The sequence below is a fragment of the Anneissia japonica genome, unplaced genomic scaffold (genome assembly GCF_011630105.1).
Source record: "Anneissia japonica isolate Jap-2015-1 unplaced genomic scaffold, ASM1163010v1 scaffold287584_len476085_cov161, whole genome shotgun sequence".
Classification (NCBI taxonomy): domain Eukaryota; kingdom Metazoa; phylum Echinodermata; class Crinoidea; order Comatulida; family Comatulidae; genus Anneissia; species Anneissia japonica.
The window spans coordinates 229,736-255,916 of NW_022693058.1; the positions used below are offsets into that span (position 1 = coordinate 229,736).

Sequence of the window (26,181 nt, forward strand, 5' to 3'; positions counted from 1 at the left end):
CGCGCCCGCGTCATACCCACTCCTACCCCACCCAGTCACACAAGTTGTATTATAAACTCATGCATTGCTATAAGCTACAAGGCTACTACAAATCATTCCTCATCAAAACTCCAGTGACCTGTAAGGGAAACGATTAACGTGTTTCTATTATCTATTCATATATTTTCCTGACCTCCATTCCCCAAAAATTCCCATTGATTGATTATATCGTTGTATCAGAGCACGAGACTAACTTAATCTGCTTATAGCATTGTATAATACAGTAGAAAAGAATCAGATATTCAAGTACTGTAGTGTCTCTCGACTTTTTGTTGCCCTTCCCTAAAGCAGGGAGTTATAGTGAACAACTCCCTGCCTAAAGTACCGTAATACATAATAAAAATAAGTATAGGTGACTATTGAATAGTACTTGGTAGTCGAATCCTCGGAAACAATCGTGTAAAATTCAGGAAAAATGTATTTAAAAAAATGCAGTTAATATTGTAATTTCAGACGATCATTATATTAAATGTCACTTGCATTGCATATACCATATGATATCCTCGTTCAAATTGTCGAGGAGGCCGTATTATACTAGGTGTCTGCTCATTTATTCAACGTTGGTTTGATGACGTAATACTGCTGGATAATTCACTATACGTATGTGTTGATATCTTTTAGTCTGAATATGTATTTGAGTCAAAATTCAGAACGTAAACAAGTCCACGTGCGAAACGCCTACAAATGCTGGGATTCCCCGTCACGTGACTTCATTGATCTGTCAATTAATTATTGACGTCATGATCAGCCTGGTAAGAGCCATGCGCAGTAGCATATGCGCGGGCTTGTAATGTTTTGGCAAGATGCCGTCCGAGCAGCAGAAATCTGCTAATAGTAACTTAACAACTCAGCCTGAAAAGCCTTTTCATTACACGTAAGTCTTATAATTATATTGAATTGTGTTCTTTAATCATTTAAGATCAATAGTTTACAACTGTCATGGATATTCACCCAATTTAACGTGATTAAATTTGCAGATACCTAAAGGAGTTTCGAACTCAACAATGCCAAGATTTTTTGCAGCACAAGTGCCCAAATCATCGGCCGTTTACATGTTTTCATTGGCATTTTATGAATCAAAGGCGGAGAAGACCTATTCGTAGACGAGATGGAATATTTAATTATAGTCCTGATGTTTATTGTACGAAATATGATGAAACTACAGGATTATGTGCCGATGGAGAAGAGTAAGTCTATTTTGAATTTTCGCATTTCGATTGGACGAGTGGTTGTTATTGTGGTCGCCATATTGTGTAGGTTTACTGCATGTTGTTGACACTCGAGTCGAGTACCGTGGTTTTGCCGTTCATGAATTGCACTTATCTTTCTATCATTATCTGTTTTATACCTACAGATAGAATAAAATACCCTTGTTTAATTAATTGTTGGTACAATTTTGATAGCATTTGCTTAGATTATAAAGTAAATTACATTTTAAAATCTGTGTATTTTAAACTTACGGCGATTTGGATTAGGCGCGCATTATGTGTGTGTGGTTGTGTTCAGTGTTGAGCGCTGCATGGCAGGCCAGGTGGGGATAACGTTCGCTCGAGTCTCAACACTATTTTTTTAGTTTCTCTTGAACATTTCTAACCTTATTTTGAGAGAGTTATTCAGCAACAGTATTCTACACATATTTTCTTGTAAATAAATAGTTGAAATAAAAAAGAAGGGTTTTTATTTATTTAATGAATGTAGGTCAAATATTCTTCTAGGCCTAGTCTAATCATAAATGATAAAAAAAAGATAGAAGTATTTGATTGTAATTGATAATGACTTTAAAAACATTTAATATAAAAAACAGAATATTCACTTTACTAAGTATTATATATTTTCGATTGAAATAATCAATTGTTTATTTTAGTAATCTAATTATTCACTCTAATGGACATGTATAGTATTTGGAATTTCCAAAATAGAGAAATCACAATAAATGGAGTTATCTTGATGGAACACTATTTAAGAACTTCTATTACTATTAGACACAAAATGTGGAAGCAAAGATCCACCTGCAGTAATTTTTAATCATAATAGGAAAGATACAGTACATATTATATTTATTCGAATAAATGGTTCCCCCCCCCCCCTTTTAAATATACATCCCTAAAGTCCTGCATGTACATGTATAATATTTGTCTCTACTTCAAACATAATTTAACTTTCTAGAATAAATTAATCCATAAGTTTCGATTTGAGGCAAGTTCTCTAAGATAAACTAAATCATTATAATTTTCTAATAAAAGACCTCTATCAAATAAATCGTTTTTAAGAACAGAGAGCAAGTTGGTTTGCAGCCTACCTATGCGAGCTTCAAATTCATCTGCTCTCCGGAGTGCAAAAACCATTGCAGTGAATGCAGGAGTATTTTCTGTCTCAAAATTGGGATCAATAAGTCTTTATGATCATACAATAAAACATTTTGATGGTAATTATGCATTGTAGTTTCACATTTGCAGTTGAATTAAGGGGTGTTAATTTGAGTATATACGTTCGTCCATTTTATACACTAAAAAGAATTAACTCGTCCCTCAAATAAGTGTCCCTTGAATAAACACCTCCCTCAAATAGGTCCCCTCAAAAACCCTTCTCAACAATAAATGCATTTATGCGAATAAATATAGTATCATAAAATTACCGGGGAAAAAAAATTGATTTTTAGATTGATTCTTGTTTCATTGCCTAAATGTTTTACTTTAAAATATTTACTAATAATTTTGTTTATAAAGTGACCAATAACATAATTTGAGGCATGTTATGGCAAAATGACTAAGTTGTAACAAAAATTGAAATTTAAATTATTGGTATTTTCAGATACCTGTATATGTGATCTTTAAAATGAGGGGTCATTCATTGAAATTGGACATTTCAAGCCTAAGTTATAGGAAAGTGAATGTACAGCACACCTATAGTGAAGATAAACATGATTTTGAGTAATTGCCTTACAAAGTTATTTGTGCATACATTGTTTAATAGATGATGACATAATTAATGTCGAAATATTGAATCCCGACAGGTTGACGTGCATTTTAATACTTGGAGTATGTAATTATACTGTCTTGTTTAATAGAATTAACTATCAAAATAAGGTTAAATAAACGATTTGTTGACCACTTTGGGACATGATTAATAAGACATTAAACTGTTGATCTATAGTGAAAAACAAATTTGGATTTTTAGGCAATTTTTTGAGCTCCCGTATTTTATAGCTCATTTACTCAATCCTTGCTGGTGCGACAACTTAACCATTTCGCCATGACATGCCTCATTTGTAGTCACAATTATAATGAATGGGTGAACCACACATTTTTATAATGCATGTCTCATAATAACTTGGATACAAAGTTCACATTTTAGATTTTCCCATATTACAAGTGATTGTGAAATTTTGTCTAAGACAATCTGTGACATCAGTGCATGGTTGATTTGAGGTAAATGACCCTATAGTAAAGACAATAAATTTATTATTTAAGTATTTAATACCTTTACATTGGTTGTATGTCTTTATTTCCTGATATTTGCTATATAGGTAAGATAGGTGTCTTACAGTGTGTCCTAAAAAAGAAACAAGATAATTTATTGTCATTGTGCACAACATGGTTCACATGAATTTCAGTTGCCAGTGCTTTCATAAAAAGAAGATAAACTTAATTAAAAAATACACAATATAAAACAAGGTGCATGGTAAATAAATATAAAGTAAACAAAGTAAGTTATGGCATGTACAGAACGTTATAAGATAAGTATACAAACTTTAAAGTCCATCATTTCTAATTACAGTGTAGACCGTTACTGTATTTTGGGAAACACTCTGTCGATACATTTTAAATCAGTTTTGATAGAAAATGCTGTCCAATATCTGTCATCGGCTTGTACTTTATGCATTTCTGTTGGGTTCATTTGGGTTCAAGGTTTGCGGAGGCTAATGACATACCCTATTTCCTTGCTGGAGGCCCATGGGACGAGATACTGTAGGCTCTGTAAAAATTGTTTTGGACTTGTATACCCCTTATTTAATGTAAGGAATTACCGTAATAATTATGGCATGGTTATGATAATCTGTAGGCCTAGACAATTAGAGAATGAATTTATTCAGAAAATCTCAAATCACACAAAAAAACAATAAAATGATAAATAAAAAACATACACTATGATGGCGAAAGTCCAAGGATAACTCAGGAAAGCCGGAAAGACTTATATTTCCATTGATGAGGACCCTTAAATACAATAAAGAATAAATAATAAAAGAGAGAATAATTTAATTGAATTTTAGTGACTGTTGATTACCAAAATTTGTGGTGATGAACCTATCGAAACTTAACTATTCTCTGTTGTAGTGCTTATCTATCAGAAAGAGTTAATCAATGTATTTACAATGAAAGTAAATTTATATGTAAATTTTTATTCCCAAATAAGACATAAAAATAATCCCAGTCCTTAATTCACCTTTATTTTGTTTGACCATTACAAACACTAGGTATTGTGAGACTTTTTCAATCTTGGTTTTGTAGACTATGTTTGAAAGATTGTCAGAGGAGAGCAAGGAAAAAATTGCTCTCCTCTGTTGTTTTCAACATTTTAGCAAAATGGCTTTGTCTGAAGCACCCAGTTTGAGGATGGACGAAATCAAGCGTCCAACACCGTGAATAAAAATAATATAATTGAAAATTTTATTAATGAATAAATTTCTTCAAGTATGTTTAGTAAGAGTGTTTGATAAGAAAATGTAGTAGCAGCTCCATTTAATCCCTCGCTCAAAATCTTACCAAGAGGGGAGGGGGTTCCAGAAAAATTCCCCCTCCTGTGTAGAGTCAAAATTTTAAACAACATGTGGAACTTGGAGGAGAAATTGTTAGATGTGTTTTGATACAGTATGGCTGGCTAATTAGTGCCATATTATATTAGGACCGTTTCACTAATTGGTCATTGACAATTATCAACATGTTCACAAGTGTACAAACAGTACGCTAGGGGGAGGGGTAGACAAATGTGTGCCCTTTTACATGCATGAAAATGTAAAAATAGCATGCAATATTTTTAAATAATAGATTTTTATGACCAATTACAATGCAACCATGGATATAATTAGACATGTTTATGCAACCAAGTATATAAAACTTTAGTTGAAAAAAATAGAGAAGGGTTTTGCAAAATCAGTATTTTTTTATGTACACTTTCGGAGGGGAGGGAGAGTGTACCGAAAGAGAGTACTGTTTGTAAACTTGAGAAAATGTTAATAATTGTGAACGGCTTCTAAAAAAAGGGCACTACAAAATCTCAGGAGTGGGCATAAAAATGAGTCTGATTTTCAGGTGATAAAAACAATTTGTTTTTTATTCATAATTTAGTGTTTAAATCATCCCTTCATTTTTGGGTAGTTCATCAGGCAAATAATAGTAGGGATTCCCTCTCACTATATTGACCTCAAAACCACCAGGCAGAGCAATCCACTACATAGGTTATTCCGACCTTTGAATATAATCTTTTACTTCTTCTGTTACTCATTAGTACTCCATTAAGCCATGGACACCCAATGATACACACCTATGTAGTACACCATGGAGGTATAAAATACCTCCATGCCTGCACTAATAAAGTGTCCGGAAGACACTAAGGAAGTGTCCGGAATTATTATTATTATCCTTAATTATCATTGGCTGGTCGGCATTTGATGTTTATTCCTCATCACTAACTCTTTATGGTCAATTAAATAAACAAGCTGAAGTCCTATGCATAACGCCTGTAGTAAGGAGTTAAGTGTAGAATATAACACCAGGCATACCTTGGTAAACATTGGTAATTCATACTAAATCTAGAACATATTTTGATCCGAGTCCTGTCTGTAAATATTTACGATCCTTATAATTTTATGAATTCTGTGAATTATCTGCGATAGTACAGTAAATAGTTGCAGAATTTTGGATGGTTATCTAGCTAAAGCATTTTGTTAAATCGGTGTCAAATTTAGCAAATTAAAGACATATGTGCCGAAATTTCTTTATTTTTTATTACGCCCACCGCTGCCTTGAAATCTTTAAAAATAATATGTGTATTTCTTCCTTATATAAATTTAAAGCATTTAGCCATTTCTTGACTACACTGTTTATTTTCACCAATAAAATTTTAATCTTATTTCCTATCTATCTGGATATTTTTGGCAAAACTATTTGCTGAATAAGAAAACAAAATTTTTCCCACCCTCGGCTAACCATGTACATCTTGAAATTAAACCAGAAAAACTAATCATTACAAGTTTACATTGTAATTGAATTACGATATTATGGCCTATTGAATTTTTACATCAAATCTAAAGTTTATCGGGAAAAACGAAGGAGAAAATCAACCACGGAAATCCTGAGATGAATTAATAGTGCTTGATTACTGAAATATTTTGATGCATTGATATTAAGCAAACATATATTTTACTCTGAATGTCTATATTTACTTATTGATTTTCTGTAAAATTAGCCTTTAAAGAAATACTCAGTCATAACTCTCAAGAGACCTGCTCGACAGCAATTTCAACAATCCCATCAAGTTGCTAGCCCTTATATTATTAGCTATTGAATATTGGTCTAGTTCTAGTTTTAATGTACTGTACAGTATTTGTTGCTAACCCAGGACCATCAACATTTTACAGGCTAAGTGGGGTTATCTTTCTTCATTTTTTTATAAACTTTTGTCCTTGTTAAATTTCTTTATTAAGTTTTATATCTGAACAGAATGTAGCGGAATGTAGATTAGTATCCAGGGTGCCTACCTTGTTAACCCCAAAATTCTCGGTTCAAATCCTGCCATTGTCTTAATTTTTTTTTTCACGGCTAAAAAATGTCCTAAGCCTTACATGATGAGAGTATCCCATTATATTTATATTAATTTGTACCTCTTAAATTTTTAAAATCTGAGATTTTATTGCAATCTGTGGTTTAGAAACTTGTATAATTCTTTAGACATAAAAGGTATAATCAATTTAAGTTGAACTAGGCAAGGCTATTAAAAAGTGTATATTTTTATTAGTAATATCTGATAATTTATACTCTCTCTGTTCAATGGTTAATGCATTAAAATTCAGAAACAGATCCTTAGTAAAATATCCTTTGTTTCACTGTGTTTTTAAGGTTAAGAGTCTGTATATCTTGCTAGGTTCACAATAGACTAATAACAATGAACACTGCATTTATAAAGATATATAAAATATCCTAAGTGGCAGATGTTAGGATGTGTTTCTTAATGTGAAAAACAGTTAAGGAGATAATTATAAAGATAACATTTTTGTCCCAAGTAGAATAAAAGAAATAAGATTGGTGTTCTCAACAAAACAAACTTCAAAACTAAAAAAAAATATGGATAATGATGATATAAAAAGCATAAAATTACAAAAAAAAAATTATGCCTATAACAGAAAATTTTAAATAGTAATCTAAAGTACAATGCTTATCAGCGATAGTAATGTTTGCTTACAAGGAACTAGTTAAAGTTTCCTTATTTTACCTAGAATCTTAGAATGTTTGCTTTTTTTTTAATATAAACAATTTTATACAATGGATTAAAATTTAGTTGTTGGGGGAAATCTATTTAGCTCTGATGGCAAATCAACCAACAATAAGAAAATACAACATACAGAAAATCCAACCAAACCTATACAACCTTGAAATTTTCAAATTTCTTTTGGCAACAAAAACACATTTTTGGCCTTATCACCTACAGTAATTATACCTCCACTCCTTTTATTTACATAGCTTCTTCCATTGCAAACTTTGACCTCTTGCAATGACATTTTGTGGAGAATTTCATTTAGGTACTGCACATCAATAAGACATAATACTAAATCTTTGGATTCATAAAATTTTAGCTATTTGACCAATTCATTGTTTTTATAGCACACTTACAATGTTTTTATAACAAACTTTAACCTTCAAATGACATTTGTGGAGAATTTTATTTAGGTACATCAATGAGACATACTATTAAATCTTTGAAATCCAAAAATTTTAGCTATTTGACCATTTCATTGCTTTTATAGCACACTTATTATGTCTTCAAAAGAATAACCTACTGTACATTAATAATTTGACAAATGTTTTGACATCATAATCCAATATCGGATAAACTGCTCAACACTACCATTTTGATAATGGAACAAAACATAATTTTTTAAAGAAATAACATAATACTGTTAGTGTTATATCACAAAACAACAATTTTGTTATATTCAATCATCTTTAATGGCATTCGTTTTAGCATGCAACGTTTCTAGGGAAAAATGCTACATAAACACAAACTGAAACTACTCTATCAAAGGTTCTATTCTTCTGTACACAATTCTCATTTCTAGAATAGGAATACCATCATCATTGTAAAAGTTAATCAATTTTAGTAATCCACAACTGTAGTATCCCAGTGGGTTTAGTATAAGAATACCCAATTCTCCTTTGGGCAATGGTCTGTCTTAGTTAAATAATATATTGAAAAAAGTATTTTTATTCTGAAGAAACCACTCACACAATAATGATAATTTCCTAACTGTGAGACTTGAATAATTAAGCTTGGCAAACTAAATATAATAATGTTAACTAGCTTAAATTAAATAATTAATTTATTAACATTAATAAAAATAACATGCAGTACAGCAAGACGTCCACTTTACGTACGTACCCCTTGCTACCAAGGGGTGTTCGTAAATTGAAAATTTTTGTAACCTGCAGTAGATCGGGTGTCCGTTTCCTAGGCCTAGCTATCCTCTGCCATTTATCACCAATAGGCTGACTGCGGCCAGGCCTAGCACAAACCAACAGTGCAGGAGCATGGTCTACCTCGCTAGAGCCTAGCGGAATTTAACTTCGATAAAAACCAAATTAATGTAATCACTGGCATTTTTTCACTTAACAAAATATATTTTAACTCTTATTAAAACATCTGTATGTTTTATGGACCATTCTATCGTGTTCTTTCTAGTTCTTAGATGGCCGAATTGTGTTGTTTACATGCATTTTGCAATCACCTAGCATTCATGATGTCAATAAGTTGTTGACCCCAACATTCTTGTTTATGCATCATTGTAAATGTACATGTGTGCTCAATCTGACGGCACTTGCGTTGGTAGTTCGTTGTTTTGGTTATGTTTATATCATGATATTGTGATTATTATAGCAGAAATAGAAGAAAAGATCGAACTATTATTGAATAAATACAACAAACTTGATTTTATTAAGAAAAACATACATTATCACTTTCTGTAGGACGTTAGCAATCAGACTTTTTTTTAACGGTATTAATTGATCGATGATGACGTCATCAGAAGCAAAGACTGTTTGTAAAATTGACTATTCGTAAAATGGACATTTTACTGTATGTACTTATGATTAATACAAGAATAGAAGTATATAAATAACTAAGACGTTAACCTAGTTTATCCATTTCCCCATGCACTGTGTCAACCCACTCTTGCTTTCCACATTGTCAATGGGGTTTTATTACTGTATACCCGACTCCTCACTATTCTGGTAAGTTATGTTGCGATACAGTTGATATTTTCCTATCTGAATTGACCTTAATACACTGTTTATAATACAGTAGTGTGTAAAATAAAGACGCACAGTACAACATACACATTATTATGTTGTATATTTCAATTCCCTATTAATTTTTATTCTAATATTAATGCTGTATCCTCTTTTTCTAGTTGTGCCTATTTACATCGTACCACTGGTGATACCGAAAGGCGATATCATCTTCGATACTACAAGACTGGCACGTGTGTACACGAAACAGATGCCAGGGGTCACTGTGTGAAGAATGGCCCTCACTGCGCATTTGCTCATGGGCCGCACGATCTACGTCAACCCGTGTACGACATCCGAGAGATGATGGCACAGCAGGATATGCAGCAACAGCAGCAACCGGTCTCGTCGGAGTCCTCATCTACCAATGGCAGCTCTTTAAGTCAAACTCTTAGTATAGCTGATAAGGATAAGATTGTACAGGTCGATGACCCTAAATGGCAAGGTATGCTATATTTCAGTTTTCTTGTAGTTAGACATACATTTGTTATTGTCGGAATTGATATCCAATAATTCAATTGGTGTCATAATTTAATTGTGTTTGAAAACGTTTGTATCTAGCTTCATAAACATGGTAGACCACTAGGCTACATCAATTCGCATTAAATTTGGTCTTCAAAGCCAGTGCTGGAGGGGAAAAATGTTGATATGTTGTATAAAGAAACAAAAATACTCGAAAACAGTGAATGCGATACAGATTTTTGTAATATTTAAAAAATGAGGGAAGGGTGGAAAAAAGGGGTGGTTATGTCCCTTCTCCTCCATTTTTTAAATATTCAAAAATCAATATCTCATTAACCATTCTCAAGTCTTTCATCAAACACCATTTTTGTGTCTTAGAAAAAAAAAAGCAATAAATTTTTCCCCTCCAGAGCCTGGATTAATGTGACAATTAACCATATAACTAAGCTTATCTTGCTGATTCCTGATGATGAAAAATATTGAATCCCGACACAATGGCACGCATTTTAATACTCGGAGTATATTTTATACTTTCATAATAGTAACAGGATCATATTTTTTATAGAGAATGATTTTTTTTTTCCCCCTGTGAATGAAGGCCTATGCATTTTTCAATACTTGGTCATTCTCATTAAGAAACGCTCTGTTGCCTAATTAGGAAATGACTGATCCCATGTATAAAATTTAATTCCGTTCTTATGTACATTGTGGCCCCATCCCCATCATCAAATTACCCTTTCAGATACACACATTTGAAGTGTTTTATACAGTCACAGAATTTTATTTTTTATCAATCTTGTATTGCATTTTGTAAAATTTTAATTAAAATTTCGATAAAAATGTTAAAATCAATTGAATACACATTAAGTTGTATTTTTATTGGCATCAAATAAGGTTTTTAATTGTCTGATGATTTTGATACACGGATGTTCCTGTTCTTTAATAAACCATTTGGTCGAGACAAAGAACGCCTACGTAACGTTGGCATTCTTATTCAGCATTCAACATCATAGGTCGTCAGACAACATAGCTTGGCCGACCTACTTGGTTTGACCTATGCAAATATCACATCATTCCTGATTCGTTACCAACAAATTTCCTGAGTCATCAGGGGAAGTCCGTGAATGTTTTTAACTATTGGCACTTTGCCAATAAATGATATTTTAGCTCAAAATCAGGAAGTGGTTTCTCTATTTACATGCTAATGAAAAACTATTATTTTTCATGTTCTATTATGATAATTAAGAGAAATAGAACAGATGGAGATGTCTAAAATTCATATGGAATATGATTTTTGTAATAGCTTAGGTCATTCTATCATATTTTATGTGATAAATCAATTCCAATTCATGTTGTTTGACCTATAAAAAACTAGAGGTCAATGATCATCTAATAATAGCTCATAGACAATTAGGATTTTCCAGTACTATGTATTGCAGTGTCTGGCAGTTAATTCCTGTAAAAATTATAACACACTTTACTGAAGTTTGATTTTAATAATCTTATCTAATTTCAAATTTATATGATTCAATTGATTTTAACCTTTTCTTCAATATAAAATTATGTTGAAATCTAGATTTCTTACAATGATGTAGTTATGGTGGTGGGGCTACACAGCCTTGAAGTTTTCCACCCAGTCTAAAACTAAATTCATGGCACCCCCACCCACCTTACACTCATATTATTTAGCATTCACCAATGTTGTTATCTACCCACCCTTAAATTGTCCACCACTCACCCTTCATTTTTTATAGCTACAGTACAACCCTGTTGTTTGGGACTAGGACTTAGTTCTTAAAAGATTTGTTTCATAGTAAGAAAAAATATGTACCGTAAAGGACAAAAGGCTACAATTTGTATGAGATGATAATGATTTTAAATAACAATAATACAATGTTAGTTTCACTTCTATATTTGTTTACAATCTACCGTACTATCTAGGTTAAGGCCTAGATTCAATGGCAACTAAATGTATAATATGTTTAAATTATATTGTCTGTATTGAAATATAATTGCTCATTTAAAAGTATTACGCAAACAAACAATTTTCAATGAAATACAAATCAAAATGATTCAGTTTTTATTGATTTATAATTCTTTACTACCAAAATCCTTAAATTGATTATTGTCTGCCAATAAAGGCTCTATGCAACAAATATCTGATAGTTCACAAGGAAATCTATTTTCTTTTTTTCAAGTTTAAATTGTAAGAGCTAATAACTGTTTAAGTAAACAAAGTAAAATAAACAAAGTTGAATTTTTTATCTTTTAATTTCATTACGGACAGGATTTATCCTTTTATTTATTTGAAAATCAAAGCATTATACATTTGAAACTTGGATGCTATTGTTTCAAAAATTAGTATTAAACAGCTATTGTGTGAAAGCTATTAATGATATAATATTTTATTTTACTTTCAGATACAAATCATGTTTTAGCCTACTATAAGACAGAACCATGTAAGAAGCCCCCTAGGTTATGCAGACAAGGCTATGCCTGTCCTCACTACCACAATGCTAGAGATAGAAGAAGAAGCCCAAAGAAACTTCGATGTTACAGGTACAAAATTGGTGCAACAAATGGGGCTTGCCATGCTAAAACTAACATCAGTGACAAAATCATGAAAATTGACTTTTTAATATATTCATATTCTCCACATACAATGATGGGTCTTAAACTGGAATTGACTTACTATCGCCTAAGTTATGAGTAAAAGTGTTACTGAATTATACAGCCCATGAATGCAATCTGCAATTTTTTGCCGACCTAGGCCTAGATTTCTTTGCTTCAAAAACTGCTTGGAAAGTCAAAAAACTTCGACTGAAACAGGCTATAGCAGACACTTAAATTCATGTACGTCGTCAAACCAAGGAAATGATGGTCCATAAAACAGATTTGTTTGTACAAGAACTATTGGCATGCAATAATAGGCATGCAGTACGTACGATTTGTGTACAATCATTTTGTCTTTATTGCCTAATCGTTTCGTAGGCTAGGCCTAGATAAACGACGCTAGCCAGCCAGGGCCCACAACATCGCCCAATTGAAGACACGTGGGCCGCGTAGATCGTAATACTTATCTAAATCTATTATTTGTCTTCATTTTACATTATTATTATCATATTTAAAATGTTGTTTATTATCTAAAAACAACAAAACATATTGTAGGCCTAATACCGTCCGTTTTAAACGCGATCACGATCGCATCGTGACTTCACTACTGAGACTGACAAGTACTATACATGTGTGGAAAATCCCTGATAGATCATTCTGGGCATGCGCATGGACATGCATGGGCAGTTTTGAAGCAGCCTGTGATGATACGATCGTAGCTTTTACGAAAGTGATATTTCTGCCAAAGATAACGATAAAACAAACAATAAAACAACATTTTTCCCAAATTTCATGGGCTGATTATACAATACTTTCACATTCTTATGCTAATTAATACTCAGTTTAACAATTGGCGACAGTACGCTGGTGTTGGGATAGCATGCCAAAAATAGGGACCCATAATTCATGTGTGCTTATTTGTCATTACCAAGTTTTAAAATTAGACTGGGCAGGAGAAAATATGGTTTCATACTAGAATGGTCCCATAATAGAGATTGGTTTTTTAATAGTACTTTAATAAATTTGGCTTCTTAACATGTGTGGTCCTATTTAGTGTTTCTACTGTGTTCCAAATAATATTTTTCTTTTTTTGCAAATATTAATCACCTAATCGATCTGCATTTTATTAAATCAATTTTTTTTCCCTTAAGAGTCACTGCGACTCGGAATAGCATGCTAGATAGATGGCACATTATAAGTGCTGTTTTATCATCATTATTATTAAATTGTTTATATTGTTAATTTATGCTAATATATTTTACTTGATAGGTCAACACCCTGTCCTAATGTGAAGCATGGTGACGAGTGGGGTGAAATTTCTAACTGTGATCAAGGGGACAATTGTTTATATTGCCACACTAGGACTGAACAACAGTTTCATCCGGAGATCTACAAGTCGACCAAATGTAACGATATGCAGCAAACAGGCTACTGTCCACGTGGCCCATTCTGCGCTTTTGCACATGTAGACCGTAAGTTATTTTACAGAGAATTAGTTTAAATTTTATCATTATTCAGTCCAAATCATTATAAATAATAGAAAAATCAAACCAGGTCAGATCATAATAGATCTAAATTACGGTGGCATTGCAGATAGAAAATCTGCAATCATAGATATAAAATTGAACTCGAGAAACAAATAAATTTAGAAGAAAAATAAGGAATTACAATAAGGTGATTATTTTCTCATACCAATTTTCAGTTAAAAGTAAAGTAAATAACTAAGTTTATAGATGAACCCAGAATATTTTTAAAATGAAAATTGTTATAGCGTGCCAACTGTTACTGTGGATAGTGTTGAAATACCTGGTTATAAACCAGCTGCTACATAAGAGATTATAAGCTAGACTGAGGAAGACTTAATATAATAACTTGACTACAAAGTGCTTGAATACTCATCATTCCAGGGGACTGTTGTTCTTGGCAATTTGTATCGTATTCACCCAATTCCGGTCTAAATTCATTACATATTATCATTAGGCATGTTATTACACCTGGTTATTGTTAACCAGCTGTATACAGGTAAGCCTACGGGAAGGGAAACAATACCACCATATTCCTATTGTACACGGCTAGTAATTGTGTACTTAATTGATTATGGGTCAATTTTTGCTGGCCGAGTTATATATTTGCACTTCTTAATTATTAATTTGATATTGATATATTTCACAAAGATTTGATGAATATTAAAATACTGAGGTAGGTATTAGAGACCCACATTCAGCTTATATTACTTAAAACCCACAGTCCTAATCCAGTACTGGTAATGGCATTCATGATGTGCCTATTTCTTGGGGTTGTAAAGCGCATGCTAATTCTCATAGTTCAGGGACTCGGACAGCATGTACTGTATAGCATTAAACACAAAATCACAACATTGATAATGTTAAAACAATAACAGGAGAAGCACAACACAAAACGTACAACAGATACAACACTCAGAAAAGTAATGTTGGTGGTACTTGGCAAACAAGTGAGTCTTGAGTGCACATTTGAAAACATTGGGATCAGTAATGACTAATAACTAGACATAGATACCAGGGAGATAAATGCTTTTAAAGTGAAATTGGTTAGGTACTGTGAGACCCTGGTTGAGGCCCTTGGGTCTTCTCAATCTGGGGTCATTTTAAGCTGTTTTGAGATGTATTAGCAATACAATGTATAGGCCAATGAACCATTGCCGCAATTTTGTAACTTCAATATTGTATGTGAACGCCTCCCCCTATGGTGCATATCTTCCCTCTTTACAACTTCTGTATTTCTTTGCAGAGGAAATGAGTAATGCTAAAAATATACTAGAAGAACTTAATACTCCAGAAGTATCAATGCCAAGTAAGATGTCTTTGTTCCAATCGACAACATCAGCAATGCAGAGCATGGTAAGATAAAACCCTAAAACATGGCCGATGTGCATGCAAACATATAAATATTCATGATCACGAACAATGTAATACAAATGTAAAGTGCTGTCCAGATTATCTATTTCCTTTGACAAAAAAACTGTTGTACGCCTGTATATAGTCATAATGGGATGTCATCATGACCATATTTGGGCATGTCACAGGATTCTGTTAAAATTTGATGGTCTGAGAAGGGCTTTACATTTTTAAATATAAAATAACTAAAGTAACCCTCACACTGACACATGTTGATGTAACACATCGTGTGTATTAGGGAGCATTTGATTGCACAACAGTAACATCTAAAACATAATTACGTTACGTCATCTGAGCATGCTAGGAGGATTATCATTGTCGTTTGCATGACATGATTCCCTAGCGTCATGTCATGCAAAACTAGAGACGTCATTCCATAGATTGCTTACCCCTGCCCTATGCCTAAATACAGCACTACAATACCCAGGCCGTTTATGATCGGTGAAACTGCAATCTACCTTTAAGAAAATAATGGAATCGCCCACCATATTCAGGCACATTTGTTTCTTGAGTGCTGCTTGAATGCAAGGTGCAATTCCATTATTGTCTTTAATGCTTGAGTGTCAAAAATTTAATTTCCTTGACCTTGTCCTTTGACCTGTTCTTCCAAAAATTGAAAGGTGCCTTTCTTTGATTATTTATGTACCATTCCACTAAATTTCATGATGATCAATTCATTAGTTTTTGCGTGATCTTGCTAACAGACAGCAGTGAATACATAACCTCCTTGGCGTATGTAGTAATTTGTAGTTTGTGGAAGCCATATTTTTATCAATTACCGTATGTAATGAACGTTGAACTGTACCAACAAAAGCTGTGCTAACAAGTAATTGATTGGTTTGCTCTTTCCATAGCCGTCTAACATGGTAGTCACAACTAATGGCGGCTCAACTGGCCCCAATAATCTTGGACCAATAGGGAAGCCTCGTTCCAACAGTCAATCTAGTAATTATTCATCTGAAAGTGGATCCTATCAGAAAGCACCTGGTTCTGAACGTGAAGATACGCTGGTAAGGGATAAAATATTATGGAAAATATTTAAATGAAGTAAAGTAATACATTCAAGAGAGAGTAGTGTGGTGGTTCAGTTTTCAAACTGATTCATGAACGAGATTCCTCTAGTACCAGACATTTTATGTAAAGTATAAGCCCTACGGTGGCAATGCAGTAGCCAGCTATTTGGACAGTTGGGAAGGTCCCACACAGTTGTTCTATTGTGTCCACAAAGAATGGGTCCACATTATTTAAAATTAATCTAAATTATGCTGTTTTATGCACAAAATGGGTCCAGATATATTTCGTAGAATGGTTCAACTTTTAAGAAAATGGGTCCAAATTGTTCATATTTTTGCGTAAAATGGGTGAGCTTTTTAAGAAAATGGGTCCATATTATTTGAATTTACTCGCAAAGTTGGTCCAGCCTGAATATTGTCCTACACTGTTTGAAAATCCTTGCTGCAACATTGTAACGGTGCTTGTGTAAAGAAAAAATTTAATACATCCGACTGCAGTTCTACGCTTTGTCGAGTTTGTGAGTGTACGCTAAACAATGGACCGTTTCAGTAAGCCTCATCTTTTTAAGGTGCCACAAAATGACCACATAAAGTGTGTGTTTGTGTACATCCAAATCATGTGATATTATTTAAATGCCTTTTTTTTTCTCTGAAATTTCAGACAAATCTAAAGAAACTTCTTCAGAATGTTGATAATGATGTTACAATAGACAGCCAGGAGAAGAATAGAAGGAAACAAAACCTACTGATGTCACACAACATCTCACCTGGTAGCCCGTTCGCATCTAGTATTTCAAATTGTGGCCTCCCTAGTCCCGGGACACCGAGTCCCTCTAGCATGTCAGTAAACGCAACACCTTTCTACCCACCTAGTGATACTGTCGGCTCTGTTGTTGGTAAGCATGCTCATTCAGTCGCATCTAATTAGCTGTTCTCTCCCAAATGAGAATACCCCTTGACATAAAAATGGAACAGTCATCTTCAATATTTTTTGTGAACATTCAAATGTCATACTCAGTCATGTACTTCATGTATACTTACCTGGATAAACCTACTAATTGTCTATTCTCTCCAAAAAGAGAAAACCCCTTGACATAAGATGGTATAGTAATCTTTGATATCAATATCATATTTGGAAACATTCAAATAATTTAATAGTGATGTTAATAGTCTGATGGAACATTGTCAACCAGGTTGTATTAAATTTATATGCAATGCAGTAGACATTACTATTTACTCTCTGATGTTTAATAGTATTACTATGAAAAATCAATACTATTCACTGTAAATTAAAACACTGACAATATCAACATAGATTTACTAGTTTTTACGTAAAGTTTGTTGATGATGCATTGTGTTTTTTATCTTAACAGGTAATGCTTTGGATGATATTTCAATAGAAGATGTTACAAATTTTGATAGGGAGTTAATAGGTGATAACGATGGATCTTCAGTAGGCAGTTCTAGTGCAAGCCTTGGTCATTTAAGTGAGTTTTAAAGTTTATGTTTTATATGACAATAATAACAAAAAATAAGTTGAATCGATGATTGGAACATTTGGTTTTATTTATTATGCTCTGAAGGGAAAGTAAATGTGTTACTTGGTAATTAAGGCATTTTTGTGTTACAATCTGGAAAAAAAGACAAAAACCTCTGAATTATGTTTTTTTAACGGATAACACCCAGGGGTGGTTATTGTTGAGAAAGGCTTTCGAGGACATGTTTATTCAAGGGAGACGTTCACTTTTTTAGATGTGAAATGGATACGTATAATATACTCAAATAAACACCGCTTACTGTAAATATAGGACTACAACACATATTTACTGCCAAAATGTGTTATTGCATAATCATAAAGATTTATTAATCCTAACTAGGTTAGAATAATGTAAATCTACTGGAGTAGAATATAATTAGAATGTGTTGATAATGATGTTGCTTCCAATAGTTTTATTTACAGTCATTTGGGGGGGTCAACTGTTTTTAAATTTAAAGGGAAAAAATCATTATTTGGAGCACGCATTTATTATTTTTGCATATATTTATCTTGTTGTATTTTAAATATTGTTGACAAATAGAGAATTTTAATTTGGAGAGATAGTATATATACTATATATGATCTGATATGATGTTTTTCTCTAATTGTTAGGTCTTCTAAGCAGTACTGCCCCTGTGAATATTCCTATGTCTACTAGCTGTTTGAGTCAAAAGACTACTATATCCGAGAGTCCTGGCTCGCCCCTCAATTCTCTTCCACCTGCATTTGTTCCTCAACATATTCAGCAGCAGCAACAAATAGAAATAGTAAGAACAATTAATGTGCTTTGTTTATTTAAACAATATATGCTATTGTTAGCCTCTAGTTATGATGTTTACCTTCCATTCCAATCTCAAAGTTCCGGATTCAAATGCTTTGAGACAGTGATTTTTTTGATTTTTTTTTCAGGGAGCTCCACTTTCTAAAGCCCTTTTCATATTGACTTTTGTTTTCAGTCACACTAAGCATGTATCTGGTCAGTTAAACAAAAATAAAACGCCACAGTGTGAACAGCATGAACAACTTTCTTGGTCAAATCACCCAGACCGCACAATAATCGGCCAGTATGAATAACCATGCTGTTTTTCTAAACAGAAAAGTCCCTTGAAAACAGTGCGACTTGCTAAACCCCTGCCCACAACACAATAACATGTGATATGGCTAAATATGGTTATGACATCAGGCATCCAGCAGTTTTTGTCAAATAAGCTATGATAGTCCGGACAGGGGCTTAACACCAAACACATTGCTGAACCTTTCACGACTACATGAACCATGCATACACAAAATCTTACTAGGTAGTTTTTGCCTCACAACGTTAACGTTAGTACCCAACATGCAACGCAAAACTCCGCCTCTTCTGTAAACAAATAAAAATACGCATGCGCTTAAGTTATGTAAACCCGTAGCTAACATGTCGAGCACATAAAATCCTGAAGTTAACATACTTCGCAGCTCCAGATGAATAAATTCATCCATTAAGGTTAACGTCATGCGGGGAAAACTACCTATTATATTAAAAGCCTCTGCATATTTAGATTCAAGTGCAATCAGTTTTACGATTTAACAATGTTATAGTTAAGCTGGTCACTCACTGTGCACGGCGACGGCAGGCCGTTGATGCGATTCCATGGAGAATGCAACCCCACAGCGCTCGCACAACGGATCGTTTTTAATGACGATGCGTTCAGACCACTAGGCTACTGATAATCGGCAGACAGGTTCATATTGTTTTTATGTTATGAATAATATTAATCTAAATCTATTTAAATTATACATTTCTCTGTTGACAGGCAGCGAAAAATGCTTTCTTTAGTCAACCAAATCCATTGCCGAATCTGCACAAACTTGGGATGATGGATAATATAGGTACGTCATGTTCTCCTTCTCGTGGTCCGCAATCGCCGCTGCTTACCACGATGTCTACAAGCACAACATTATCGAATGGTGAAGTTCAAAGGTTACAGGAAGAAGTAATTATTCTAAAGAACAAATTGCAAAGCTGGGAGGAATCATGGAACCAAGCAAAGCAGGTAAGAACTTTGGTTGAGATTTGCAAGAGAAAAAGTTTGAAGTAATTTCTGTAGTTAATTACTGAATCACATTCCATCATAGGGTTTGAAAAGTATGGTAACACATGAAAAGCTCAGTTGTTTGAAATACATTGTCATAAATCATGAGAAGACAGGGATTCAAAATTTTGCTAACACAGGAAGGGCACAACTTTAACAATACCCAATCACATTCCATCCTTTGTCATGAGAACACTAGATTTTGAAAGTTTGGGAACACATCAGAAGGGCACAATTTTTACAATACCCATCTAATTCCATCATCAGTCATGAGAATCCTGGAATTTGAAAGTTTAGTAACACATAGAAAGGGCACAATTTTTATAATACCCAATCACATTCCATCATTTGTCATGAGAACATTGGATTTTGAAAGTTTGGTAACACATAGGAAGGGCACAATTTTTACAATACCCATCTAATTCCATCATTAGTCATGAGAATCCTGGAATTTGAGAGTTTGGTAACACATAGAAAGGGCACAATTTTTACAATACCCAATCACATTCTATTATTTGTCATGTGAACATTGGATTTTGAAAGTTTGGTAACATATAGGAAAGGCTCAGTCTTTATAATACCCAATTAAATTCCATCATTAGTCATGAGAACCCAGGAATTTGAAAGTTTGCTAACACATAGGAATGGCTCAGTCTTTACAATACCCAATTCCACCATTTGTCATGAGAAGACTGGATTTTGAAATTTGGTAACACATAGAAAGGGCACAATTTTTACAATACCCAATCACATTCTGTCATTAGTCCTGAGAACACAGGGTTTGAAAAATTTGATAACACATAAGAAGGGATCAGTTTTTATAATACCCATCAAATTTAAAGGATAAGTAATACACTGGAAGGGCACAGTTTCATACCCAATCAATGTTTATAACTGATGATTTTGGAGTGAAGGAAGCAACAGGAACGGTTGATGCATGGCTATTTTTCTCACTTTTTGTAAATTCCACTGGAGTACTAATAAGTTATTGAGTATGTTTCTCTACTCTATTCATCTTTTGTATGATTGAAATTATATCTAGTATGATGTGCATTTACAATACTTAACAGTAGTATACATTTTTTTTAATTCTACTTTAAATCAAAGATCACTTTAGATTGCTGTGATGTTGCCATGGTAATATAGTGTTACTATGGTGATAAAATATTATGTTACCATGGTAAAATAATGTTGTAATTCAATACTGTGATAATAATTGTATAATGTAACCATTGTAATATAAAGTTAAGCTGTTGTTGAGGTGATATTTTACATGGTAATATCATGTTGTGATGTTACCATGGCAAAGTTGTGTTATGATGTTACCATGGTAATATAATGGTATGATGCTACCATGGTAATGCTGATTTCTAACCTGCATGTTGTTTCTCTGATAGGCATGTGATGCATGGAAGAAAGAGGCTTCTGATTCTAATGAAAAAGCTAAAGCAGCTGATCTGGAAAAGCAAGCCCTTGTCCAGGCAAAGGAAGAAGTAAGCCTTCCTTTATCATTCCTCAACATACACGAATCATAAGTTTACAGAGAACCTAGCAAAATGACGGGGGTCTGTGTTGCCAACCTCTCATCACCATAGGCATGATGATCTCATATTACATCCAAATATGGGCATATCATATTTATTTGATAGTGTGGGCAGAGCTTCAAACTATTTTTTAGTTATTTATATAAATTTGTTTTTAAAGTATACGACACAATCATTCCATCATTACTTGACACATTTGTTATTGCTGTTGTCCAAACCTGAGCACTCACTGTCCGACGGTCGTACGCTGACGCTATTCTATGAATAGTGGATCCGTCCCTACTGCCAGGGACAATTCAGTCGCGTCCTCAAACGAAAAGAAGTTGGATTTGTCGGCCGGCAGTTGTACGACAGTTGTAGAATGCATTGAGTTCCCAGCGTTGGACTGGTGGTTAGAGGTGTTGGTGGAATAAAACATTTGCACATAGCATGTCTTGCACAGTTTGTTCATTCTGGTTTGTTTTGATTTCATGACAAATGTTGCAAGAGTCTTTTAACCTGATATATTTTTTGATCTTGATGCCACTTCTCTGTTGTTTCGAGAATTTTAAAAAATTAGTTCCTTAACTAACATTTTTCCTTTTTTTTCTAGGCTAAGGAAGAAGCTAAGGTTTTAAAACTTGAAATTGAAGGGCTGAGTGGAGGGCCTCATTTACATGTACTCAACCGTACATCAGATCTTAAAGGGCTTCCTCTACATAAATTAAAGTCATTACAACTTCAGTTGAGATCAGATCTTGATAAATTAGAAAAGGTAAGTTGCCCACTTCTTCAAAGCTTTTAGATAAAAATTTTAAATGCTGTAATAAGGATTAAAATCATGGGCACACGTTTCATCAGCCGGCAAATGCATCGTTACTGAGTGTTAGTGATCGGTGACCCTACACTGTATGCTGATTGTTTTCGACATTGAAACTGATCTGTCCCGCGCACTCTGTCGCATTACAATCACATCTGTAGTGTTTGAAATTTGTAATTATGTTAATACAGGGATCCCTAGTTGCAGGAGTCAATCGAATATTGAGACGGTCTCACACAGAACTGTAAGCAAGCAAAAATCTGCCAGAAACTAACATATTATTTCCTGAAAATTCTCCGATATCTGCATGTTTTTTCTACCATATTATCAATTGTCCCCCTGAAAACCAGTACAAGCGCACCGAGTTGGTTACGATCACCAGGAACATTTAATCAGAATGCTCATACCTAACTTGTATCTAATTCGGTACAAACTCGTTACGCTCGTAATATTCTTGTAAATCTCATAGTAAATTGGTGCTTCTTGGAATAATTCGTACATAACTCGTAATCAACTCTGTAAGGTCGTACCTCACTTGTAGCTAACATGTAGTAAGCTCGTATAGAGGTCATTTCCCAAGCGAATTAGATCACAAGTTTTTAATTTAGAGAACTTGTGCAACTCTGCGATGAAATCAACCCCTGTGTTAACTTGTACTAAAAATAAATAAACCAATAAATACAATTATTTATTTACTTTCTCAGGTAATTCACATACGAGAAGGATCTAGCTGTTACGGTTGTCAAGACAAAGCACGCAACGTGGTTGTAGCGCCGTGTTATCACCTTGTGTTCTGTGAATTATGCGCCCCGAATAAATCAACCTGTAGTATTTGTCACGGCCATGTAGTACAAAGGATTACTATTCATTTATAAATTTGCTTGCTAGTCAGGGTTACGTCGTCAGGGTGATATGATAGAACAGAGGCCCAACGTGATTGGTTCCCTTAAAAAATAGATGAATTTTTAAAATTTACATCATGTGGCCAGTTGGTGATGAATATTCATTATTTTAATTTTGTTCCTTATTAGATATAATACTATGTTTTAGAATTTGGTTATGTTTATTTTTTTAAATATTATTTTAAACTTTATTCATATATTTGATGTTTATTATTTCTCCTTTTAAGGAGAAAGCAGAAATATATCATGCTTTAAAATGCCTTTTAGTTATTTTTCAAATAGATGATTAACAAATCAAATTATTAACTTTTGGATAACAATTGAGAAACGTCTGCAAAATTAAGATTATTGTTTTTATTTAAACAAGGAACTAAGGGTCTAATGGCTGTCTCTTATACACATCTAGATGTGTATAAGAGACAGATATATATATATATAAAATAACAAATTTGATCATTTTCACTTACTGTAGTTTTTACCAGCCAAGTTGACATTTAAGTTGCATCTTTCCATCATACTATGTGAGATTTTTACGGAATTAAAATCTCCACCACCTACCAAAAATATTTTCATTAAATGAATATTGGTCAGAGATCTTATAAACACAAGATAGAGTTCTCCGCAATGTACGCGTAACAAAATAGAAGCATCGATTTGGCAGAAAAGTAATCACTTTTGAGAGAGGGCATCCTAGTTGTTGCCATGCCATGGAAGGTGTTTGTTACCAAGTACATTTTTGTTCCTTATTGTCGTTTTAAAGAGAGTGCGCATTGTAAATCGACACTTTTAATTGATACGCGTAAAGGTAAAGTCGTGCGGTGTACGTTATGGTCAAAGTATTCAACGTTAAGAAGTAATCGCTTGTAAGAGGGCGCCATACACTGCATTATTACAGAATTTGCACACAGAAATCGTGGAGAATGTTCTCTTTTGTTTATAAGGTCTTTGATATTGGTATAAAAATACCCGAGGGTCAACTCAGCAAAATAGTTGTGTAAGGTATAAAGTGCCTGCATTGAACCGTTCTGATAAGTCAACTCCCCTTAGATATTGTTGCCAAGGCCGCACAGTACGTCAGCCATTCATAGAGGATCATGGCTAATTGTAGGATGTGTGAAATACACTAATCCTGGCCATGCCTATTGAATACTGTAATTTTTATTGATTGGTTATTTCATTGTAACTTTGGAATGGTCCGTTGCTGAGCAGAGGAGGGTCGACATTAATTTACTAAATCAGTGCACACGCCTCGGCGATAGCATGCATTTATATTCAGTATTCCTATCAGATGTTAGCGCATAGTGCATCTATTGAAGAAAATCTGCTAAAGCAATCGCAACCGGACAAATAGATTCATAGCTTAAATGCATTTGAATGACTATTAGACTTATCGTTATGATATTTTCATGGTTGCTCATTGGAACAACTATTTTGCTTTACTTTATTTAATTTGTTCTGTGTTTTAGTGTATATTTTATAGTGTTGAAGCCATGACTCTATGACAGTAGTGGAATATTGACTAATTTGCGCACACAAGCATTCATATTTTTACTATGGTACTAAACCACATAAAAGTGTCTTGTATGGCAAACATGGTGTAATTTTCTGCATGGAAACCTTTACAGATACAGGTTTCCCTCCAATTAAAGACCACTTTTGGGACCGGGGTTTTCATGGTCTTCAGCAGCTTTGGTCTCTAATTAGAATAATAAAAATAAAAGACATGTTAATTTTGGGACCACAGAAAAATGGTCTTTAATTGGAGGAGTCTTTCATTAGAAGGAGACCTGTATTAAACACTATAGTGAACCCCTTGGAATATATATGCTGGTTTTTAAATAAGTTCTCTTGTCTTTGTAAATGTTCAGGTTTGATTCCTTTGCATTTAATCAAGCAAATTTGTTTCGATTTTGTGAGCTAACTGCTATATAACAGTTGGAAATTGCTGCTGTATTAATATTCGGTTTTATATTTTGAGAGCTGAAGAGAGAATCGCTTGCTTTCTTGAAAGTATATGCGAAGGGTACCAATTACACGTAATTGAATGTAATTTTTGCACATAATTGGTAACAGAAACGCTCAAATATCTCATTCTAGTGTGATTTTTCTATGATTTTTCTTGTTTTGCTGTCAATATTAAAATATATTTGATTTCATTTATTTATTCCTTAAAATCCCGCTAGCCTTACGGGATTGCATACAATTTGAATTGCTTTTAAGTTATTGTCCACAATTGGTGAGAAATGATCAGGATACGTAATTGTTAATGGTTCGATGTAAATGAAAATGATTAAAGGTCTGTCAACACTCATTTTTTCTGTCACAAATGTTTTTGATTTGCCCTTATATAGGCATGATGATTTCATATCACACCCATATATGGGCATACCATATCACATGTATATGTCGCAGAAAACCTGATAAGTGTGGACAGGGGTTTAGTCATAAATGGCTATATCCAAATCTATAAACGTTATTTTCTTTGTTTAATATTTGCTTTTTTCGATGACATCATGAAAGTATCACAGTGTAACCCCAAAATAACGTAATGTTACCCACCACTATATGTGTAGTTAACTTTATATACAAAATATGAATTTGTATGTTGCATTTTTGTGTTGATATTTTAGTTATTGAAGACCAAATATTCAATAGTACAGTATAATGAATTTGACGAAATGCATATGTTCTTAAGTCTTACAAGTAG

At 33.6% G+C, this 26,181-nt stretch overlaps 1 protein-coding gene across 1 annotated transcript; it reads left to right on the forward strand.

Annotated features, from left to right (window-relative positions):
* Positions 1-770: 770 nt before the first annotated feature.
* Positions 771-23,829, forward strand: LOC117100619 (putative E3 ubiquitin-protein ligase UNKL). The gene is made up of 14 exons (XM_033240405.1): positions 771-913; positions 1,017-1,226; positions 9,719-10,041; positions 12,479-12,617; positions 13,941-14,143; positions 15,441-15,550; positions 16,462-16,617; positions 17,282-17,516; positions 17,994-18,107; positions 18,770-18,924; positions 19,951-20,190; positions 21,627-21,722; positions 22,366-22,527; positions 23,277-23,829. Exons 1-14 carry the CDS (start codon positions 843-845, stop codon positions 23,445-23,447), a joined length of 2,385 nt encoding a protein of 794 aa, XP_033096296.1. The 5' UTR covers positions 771-842; the 3' UTR covers positions 23,448-23,829.
* The last annotated feature ends 2,352 nt before the right edge of the window (positions 23,830-26,181 follow it).

Coding starts and splice junctions, on each gene's coding strand:
- LOC117100619 (XM_033240405.1), top strand. CDS start 843: ATGCCGTCCGAGCAGCAGAAATCTGCTAATAGTAACTTAACAACTCAG. Junction 21,723..22,365: donor TTGTCCAGGCAAAGGAAGAA/GTAAGCCTTCCT, acceptor TTTTTTTTCTAG/GCTAAGGAAGAAGCTAAGGT. Junction 22,528..23,276: donor ATCTTGATAAATTAGAAAAG/GTAAGTTGCCCA, acceptor TTACTTTCTCAG/GTAATTCACATACGAGAAGG.